Consider the following 8,879-nt stretch of genomic DNA (forward strand, 5'->3'; position numbering starts at 1 on the left):
TTTTTTCTAAAAATTCACTTTTTAATTCAAAATTCAAACCACTTGTGTGCTACTTGTGAAAAATGCTGCAAAGGGGCAATGAAACAAGTTCTGCTACTTACACAGCTGCAGACAAGTCCACGGAAACTGTTCTTCAGACCATAGTGATCTTCCTGTCAGTACACTCTCTTCTGCAAAGAGGAAAAACTTCAGACTTGTAACATTCTGCTCAAGCTACTCCTCAAACTGTGAGAGAAAGGTATGAGCTTTTCTGGTGAATGCAAAGTCTGAGTTTCAAAACTAATGTGTCTGTACATTTCAAGGACACCACCTCTGCACTGCAGCACAACTTGCTGCTTTCCAAATTACAGATGTTTCCTAGAATGTTGCTGGCAGTAGAAGTGAAAGTCTGACATTTAACTCCTGCTTTGTTCACAAAATTTAATGAAAAATGCAGACATTATTGGCATGGGTGGTAACACTCTCCCTTTAGAAGGGCAAAATCAGCACATGATAATCATTCTTCTCATTCAGCTTTGTATCAGTTTCTCAGCCATACAGAGAGATGCTGATGCCTTCTACTATATCTTTTGAAAATCTGCAGGAAAAAAACCCAAGGTCAGCAAACTGCTTTTTAAGCAGTGACACTCAAGAAGGAAGGTCAAGTAATTAAGCCACAGACTACAAGTGATACGTAAGGTAGCTGCTGAAAGTGATCCTGGCACACAAACAAATCACAGAAAGTCACTGAACTGGATTTTGATTTTCATAATGAATGATAAATGGAAAATTTGTTTCATTTCTGAAAAATAATTTAATACAAAACTTTAAAAACACTGATGTGCAAGTCTTCGCTGTGTAAGAGGAGGAACATTTTCACACTTTAAAACAGTTTAAAACATTTGTACAGAACAGAACAGAACAGAAATTCTCTTTTATATAAACAAAGTGTTTCTTTGCCAACAGCAATTGTCAATTCTGAAGCACAGAATTAAGATGACAGGAGAACCAGACAGTCTAAGTCACTGCTATTTGTGTCCAAAAAAATTACGCCACTCTTTTCTTTCTACAGCTCATCATGCTTGTACGTGAATTCCCTTGCAGATATAAACCCATCACTGTCTTCATCCTCTTTATCAAATATGTCTTCAACCAAAGCATCATGCTGGGTGTCATTTACCACTGCTCCATGCTTTTCAAATTCTTTCTTCAAGTAAATTTTCACCTGTTAGACAAAAGGGGAGAGTGAATATTTTCAGACTTATGAAAGAGTTGATTACTGCAGATAACAGAGGGACACTATGCTCAGGATGGTGGTATTAGATAACAGATACCTCCCCTCCTATGCCACTGCCAGAATAATACTTGTCTAACTGATTCTGCAGTCTCTTTAAATGAAGGGTCTTTAGTAATACAAGTGACAGTAAAACTAGCAAAGCTGTTGCCATACCTTGGTATCTGACTCAAAAAATGAGTCAGGACAGCCTGTCTTCTGATATCTATACAGTAAAGTAAAAATAGCTGGGCAGAAGTTATTAGCTACCAATTGGTCAGAGACAGCTTTTCCACATTCTAGCACCCTGACAACCCAGTACCTGTAAACAGCCATTCCAGATATATACAGAAATCTGTCCACAATCTCAGTGCTTGCTACTCCAATGGGAAATACATTAAAAGATTTCTAGATATCTCAAAATTTTTAAGGATGCAAGGATTTTTTAAGGATTTTAAACTCAAGGCAGGTTTTAAACAGACCACTGGAACACTTACTTACAATAAGCTAGATAGGAATGGTAAGCAGTGTTTTCAACAACATCAGATTGCTCTTCATAAGTTTTTAAGGTTTTACTATGGAGATCCCAAGTGTTCTGAATCACAGAGCCTTCTACAAAAATTACAATACCAACATATTCATCTATTAAACAGACATCACTTGTGTAAGAACCACGGGCCACTTTTCAGGTCTGTTTTAGTCACTTTAGTCTCTGGGACTTGTTAGGGCTAATGCTTATATTCCTAATATGCAGACATTGCACACACTGACTGTCTGATACATACAAATGAATAATTAGCCCTCTGAGTCTGGTAAGCTGGTACCAGACCCAAATCAAAAAGAACTCAGTGGTTTATACTAGCTTCTTGTGGATCACTCGCTGAAAAAGCAGAAGTTTGAAAATGAGAGGCAAACAGATGGTGAAGAGTGCTGAATACATGTCCTTCACCAAGTGAATGCTATGAAACAGGATTGCCCTGCAGCAGAAGAGATCCCAGTTTATTAATAAATCAGCAATTAAATCCAAAAAGCCCTGAAGTCTGGTTTTATTTCTAAGATGCTTTACTTTATCCCAGTCTTCCACAAGCGTGCAGCACACGAGTCACATGTCTATCCTCAGCTTACCAAGGCTCCTTTTGAACCTCCAGTCCAGAATTTTCACCAGGATGCAAGGCTCAGAGCAGTGTAGCATTGATGTGCATCCTTTTCCACTCTCTCTCATCCCTCTGCTCACAAGAGAAGGATAACCCACTCACCTCTTGCTTGGATAGTTTCCAATCATCATTAAGATCCATCTCTTGGAATGACTCATGAGATCTTGGTCCATTTCTAATTTCTAGAAGGTCAATGTTGAAAATCAATGTGCTCTCAGGTGGAATTTTTCCTGCCCAAAATGGAGAAAAGTTAAAACCAACTATATATTCAATTCCATACAAAAGCCACACATGTCAGAGCAATGCTCCAGCAAGCCTAGTCATTTCAAAGCATCCAGCAGTTTGAACTAGTAAGGACAAGTATCTGTAACAGTGGTGACCACAACCATGTCAGCCTGTAGCCTGGATTCTGAGCAGCCCCTACAGCATAAATGCAACTTTAGATGCAACTGTTTTGTTGGAGACTAGTAGGTGTTGATGCAAGCTCTTATTCAGCAATTACCATCACAAGTTTGCCAAACAATGTTCTTGAATCTTTTTTCTTTCATGGCCAGAGCTAGATAAACTGAAAAACAGTAAAGGAGACTGTACAGTCAGACAGACTACAGCCAAGAGTAAAGTACAGAGCAGCAGGAAGGGAGAATTTAGTCCTCTGGACACCCCATCAGTCCCCAAATTCCTCTCTACTGCCAGCTGATACCTTGTATCTGCTGTTCTGCCACTGGAAAAACTCTTGCAGAAGGGATGATGTTGGTCTCCCACAGCAGTCTCTGGACTCAGGGCACAAAGCAGTGAGCTATTTCCAAACACACAGCAGAAACCAAGCACCCAAATCTGATCACAGGGCCTGTGTTATCACAACATCATTTTTGCCATAGGTGAACAGACTGGTAACTTCCTAATAGTGCCACAGAGCACTCCCCATGCCACCACACCTCAAGGATATCAGTCTATCAGGCACTGCCTTTGACAGAGATGTGATATGCCCTCATGCTGATGGCTGAAGCCACTGTCAAAGACCTTTCAGCACATCACTTTGCTCCTTTATATAGAGAGGGCTTGAATAGGACCAAATATATCTCTATACTGGATGGCAGATCCCCAAAAATATTTCTGTGCCTTGAGAAGACAGGGGAAAAATAATCCACATCTACCACTTTGGAGCTGTGGTGTTAAATACACCCTGAGCTGCAGCAACAAACAGGCCTGAAGATTGCTGGGATGAATAAATGTGCAGAATCTTCTGGAAATACAGGGCACAGTGCCCTGTGTAGGGCTTGGAACACAGGTAATTTTTTAGAGTCTTACAGAAAAAGGCATCTGACTCAAATGATGAGTCAGAAAGCAACCAAGGTGGGAGGCCAGTGAAATTATGTGCATTTGAAGGAAAGTATGAAGAAAATGAAATAATTCTGTCTTCAAGGGTATCACTTGAAAACAGCAACATAATTATGCTCAAATAATTCAAAGTCCTCCTAAAGCAAGTAATTTCTTACAGCAGTTAGCAATGTTTAGCTGTTTAACCTTCTTGCACTAAACACAGAGGTGAGGCTTGCAAGTCTTTGAAGAACAACTACAGTGCTATACATATTCATCAAACAATTAGGCCTGTGATGACTACATAAGCACTGCAGCATTTCACATCTTTTTGTGGAAAAATTGACAGCTGAGCTCTGCATAAAGACTCAATGACAACCACGACGTTTAGAAACATGATTACTTCTAATACTGTATCTTGAACTGTAAACGAGGGCTTCTAGAAAGATATGTGTTGAACGGGTACATTTAATAAAGGAGAGTATGAAATGTGCTGTAGGTATGAATACTACCTGGCATGAGGTCATATGGAGCCCTAAGCCTGTGTGCAGTCCTACTTGCCAGAAAACACTGACACAAACAGTCCTCATTCCCAAAACAGTCTCATAGTGATGGGAGAGAGTCCATCAGCAGGATGGACTGTGTGTTCCTAGACATTTATCCTTCCTTCTTTGGAACTTTGTACTACTGTAGGTCATTTGTTGCAACTCTTGTCATGACATAAATATTCATAATAATTGCTAAAAAAAGTTAACTAAAATAAATCCCATAAAGCAGAAGTAGAACCATTCAAGCTGTCACTCATGTAACTGCATATTCCAAATCTGGCCCTCCTGTTAAAGGAATCTGGAAATATTTGAATGGAAAAGCCCCCAACACCCTCAGTAATAGAGAGGTTGAGATGTTTGTATCTGTCTGCACAGCTGTCAAGTGCATTTTCAGTAGGTGACAATGTGACTGCCCATGCACATCTTACTGGATGACAGGGACCACTGCCCAAACTGAAAATAGGTGTAAGAAGAAAAGAATTAATGTCCCTATATGGAAAAATAAACAGTGACTTCTTACTGTATCATCTAAGAACTGTTTGAGCAGCAGTACAGAGAGTTTCTTAGGGTTCTAAAAGAAACCTGAAAGCAAGAATGAGTCTTGCACATGCACATTCATGAAGTATTACCACAAAACCAGATCCAACAGCCAAAAAGCCAACTGTTACCTAAGCAACCACCTCCACTTGACTGTAAAAGAAGGGAGAAAAAAAAAACAAACTAAAAACAAAAAGAAAAAGCAGGGCACTATTGAGCACAGCACTAACAGAAAAGACACTCAGAATATACAGCACAGTAGCTACCATCAGTTTCTGGGGTTTTTTTCCCAGCATTCACCACATAGCCACTTAATGGATATTACTGCAGGAAACAAATTTATGAGAAAGAGCACTTGACTCCCTCAATTTTTCTTCTTTAACAGAATCAACCTGGAAAGCTTGAAAGCTTGCTAACCTCTTAGGTCAAGAATAACAGTAAAATACAGAGATTAGAAACAATTAGAGCAAGTAGAGTGCTTCAGGTGTTTTACCTTTCCCTTCTTTTCCATAAGCAAGGGCTGGTGGAATAGTCAGCTTCCGTTTCTCTCCCACACACATGTCCTTCAACCCTCTGTCCCAGCCTTTGAGAGCTTCCCTTATGCCAAGTGTAAACCACATAGGTTGACCGTTGTTGTGCTTGTGACTGGAAAAGAAAGGAATAAAACACTTCATATCTAAACACCAAGTTCCACAAAGGGCTGATGGAATATGCTCATAATGTAGATATAGAGTTAAAAACACAGCACCACTCAGCACCTTGACACCTCTTAAATGAAAGACCTACACTTTCAAAGTCTTTAAAACTTCTGCTTTGGATAACAAGGTCCTTTGGGAAGTGGAAAGAAATAAAACAACATTTACCTTGTGTGTTTATGACAACACTAACCAACAGAGATCACCTCCACTTACCTGACCACCTACTTCCACTTGGAAACTGATCAGACTAGAAAAGGCATTTTCTTAAAAGTCAAGGCCATTGTAAACTGCAAATCACAGACCAGCATGGTCATCATAGCAATATACATTTTAACATGCTCAGAAGCATCAGCCTCCTCTCTTTCAAAAGAAGCCATTGGGGAAAAAAAAAAAACCAACAAAGCAACTACATAACAGTCTAGAAAAAAAAGAAACCACTGCATGCAGAACATTCAACTTTAGATTTGGGAGATAATAACTTTTTCTGATTTAACCAGATGGACTGCTTTCACTCTACTAAGAGACAAGGAATTTGAAAGCTCTATTTACTAGTCATGCAGGAGAGGTGTTTAAGAAGAAAACAGAACACTTACAGAAGTTAGTCAGCAGCAAAAACTTTAGTGTGTCACTAGAAGTCCTTTTAAAGAGGCAGGTTAACTACAAGAGAAAATTAGTGAGATTTTAGTTGAATTGTCTGCAAGAGCATAAACATGCAAAACTGTCTTTTTTTTTTTTTTTCATATACAAAAGTAGCCTTCAGGCAGCCAGCAGAGACTTGAATATTCTGCTGTCTCCCACTATTAACACTTGATGTTTCGCAGGACATCCAGCATTAGCAAGTCGTTGCAGGCTCTTAGCAAACTCCCTCGAATTTCTGGCTCTTCCTCCTATTTGCATTTCTGTGGCGCTGGTATGTTGACTTGTCTAGTCGGGGGCAGGTGAAGAATAATGAAAAGCTGTGATTGTGCTGCCGCTAGTGGAAGGGCACATACAACTTTGTTTTATTTTTTAACTAAGAGTTTGCTTTAGAAACCAAACAGAAATTTATGCGTAGCACAAGACCTATTAAACCGCTGAGATCATATACCAAACCTGCACCTAAATCACAGAATCATAGACTGGTTTGGATTGGAAGGGACCTTAAAGATCATCCAGTTCCAGCCCCCCTGAGCCATGGGCCGGGACACCTTCAACTAGACCAGGTTCTCAGAGCCCCATCCAAGCTGGCCTTGAACACCTCCAGGAATGGGGTTGTCAGCAACTTCCCTGGGCAGCCTGCTTCAGTGTCTCACCATCCTCAGAGTAAAAAATTTCTTTCTAATAACCTGATCTAAACATGCTCTCTCCAAGTTTGAAGCCATCCCCCCTTGCTCTGTCACTACATGCCCTTGCAAAAAGTCTCTCTCCATCTTTCTTCAGGTAGTGGAAAGCCACAATTAGGTCACCTCAAAACCTCTTCTTTTCCAGGCTGAACAGTGCCAGTTCTCTCAGCCTTTCCACACAGGAGAGGTGCTCCATGCATCACATCCCCATCTTTTAAGAAATGCCACATGGCATTTCATTGTGAGACAGGCCTTACTACCTGTCTCACAATGTACAGCACTGTGAGACAGGTAGCAGTGGAAGGGACCCCAATGACAAGTTTATCCAGTGTTATTTAAGCACTTTTATCCTAAAACAAATAAGGCATTCATGCATTGCTTTTGGGCATTTGGGGAGGGAGGAGTAAAAAAAAACCAACCAAACAAAAAATCTCTTGTCCTTGACCAAATGCCCCTCCACAGAGCTATTCGCAGATGGATTGTGGAGCCCTGTGAGAGGCCTGGATTCAGAAAAGCATGACCAGAAGAGATCACCTATATTAAAATAAATAAATATGTATGTATGTATGTATGTACGTATACACACATAAAGGAGCAAGTCCAGAGAAGGTGCTCCAAGACTTTTGGTGAGAAAAGCAGAAAGAACTGGGATTGTTCAGCCTGGTAAAGAGAAATCTCCCAGGTGACCTAGTTGTACCCTTCCAGTACCTCAAGGGAGCCTACAAGAAAGATGGAGAGAGAATTATTAAAAGGGTGTGTAGTGACAGGACAAGGGGTGATGGCTTTAAAGTGAGAGCAGGCTCAGATTAGATATTAGAAAGCTCTTTACTCTGAGGGTGGTAAGCCACTGGAACAGACTGCCCAGGGAAGCTGTTGGCAGCCCATTCCTGGAGGTGCTCAAGGCCAGGCTGGATGGGGCTCAGAGCAACCTGGGCAGCGTTCAAAGGCGCGTCGGGTGCGGCTGCTCTGAGCAACTTGATCTAGTGAAGGGTCAAGGAATCTTAAAGGTCACGTCCAACTGTAGACATTATATATATATATATATATATATATATATATATATACACACACACACACACACACACATACACCCCATATATATATTTTATATATATATATGTATACACCCCGATATATATATATATATAAAAAAACATATATATGTGTGTGTATATTTATACACACATAGATATACCTATACATATATATATATATATGTATATATTTTTTTTCTTTTTACACCTATATACACACACACACACACACCTCTCTATATATATATTTCCCCTGCAAACTCAGCCAGCAGCTCGTTCGGGGAAGACGCAGCTCGCTGGGAGAAGACGCGCCGCTCACTTACGTTGAGTGAAACATGGAGCCGTCCCTCTCCAAGAAGCCCTCGTAGTGAACCAGCATCATGTCCCCCCACTTGGTCCTCCGGTGACAGAGGAAAGGCTTATGCAGCACCTCCACCTTCACGTCGGCCGCGGGGGGGATCAGCGCCGCGCCCGCGCAGCCCAGCACTGCGCACAGCAGGGCGGAGCAGAGCAGCAGCAGCCCCGCCGCCATCGCCGCCGCCTCGCCGCTCTCACCGTGCCGCCATCCCGCGCCCCGAACTCAACCGGTCCGTCCGACGTGGCAGCAGCGCGCACCGCCGCCAGACCCGGCTCCAGACGGCCCAGCAAGGGCATCGCGCTCGCTGATTGGCTCTCCTCAGGGCAAGCTCAGGAGGAGCTGTCGCCCATTGGGGCACGCCCCTTTCCGTCTCTCAACCCATCCAATCGGCAGGCCCGAACAGCCGAAGGGGGGTGGGCGGGCCCGGCGCTCCGGGAGCGCCGGCGAGCGGGGCAGCCCCGCGGAGCGCGCGCACAATAGAGCCGGCCGCTGCCGGCCGTTGATTGGGCGGCGGCCGCGGCGAGGGCGCGTTCCGATTGGCCGCGAGAGGCCACCTGCTCTGGGCATTCCTCTCCTGCCCCCCGCGCCCGCCTCTCACTCCCGCCGGTCACGCGGGCCGCGATTCACAGCGCGGGTTGCGCTGACGTAGCGCCGCGGGA

The 8,879-nt window shown here is 42.8% G+C and overlaps 1 protein-coding gene across 1 annotated transcript; it reads right to left on the reverse strand.

The window, feature by feature from the left end:
• Positions 1 to 769: 769 nt before the first annotated feature.
• FKBP14 (FKBP prolyl isomerase 14) lies at positions 770 to 8,498 on the reverse strand. The gene is made up of 4 exons (XM_059845640.1): positions 8,186 to 8,498; positions 5,302 to 5,453; positions 2,509 to 2,636; positions 770 to 1,204 (listed from the first exon to the last, which is right to left on the reverse strand). Exons 1-4 carry the CDS (start codon positions 8,392 to 8,394, stop codon positions 1,046 to 1,048), a joined length of 648 nt encoding a protein of 215 aa, XP_059701623.1. The 5' UTR covers positions 8,395 to 8,498; the 3' UTR covers positions 770 to 1,045.
• Between the last annotated feature and the right edge of the window lie 381 nt (positions 8,499 to 8,879).

The sequence above is a fragment of the Haemorhous mexicanus genome, chromosome 1, assembly GCF_027477595.1.
Source record: "Haemorhous mexicanus isolate bHaeMex1 chromosome 1, bHaeMex1.pri, whole genome shotgun sequence".
NCBI classification, from domain to species: Eukaryota; Metazoa; Chordata; class Aves; order Passeriformes; family Fringillidae; genus Haemorhous; species Haemorhous mexicanus.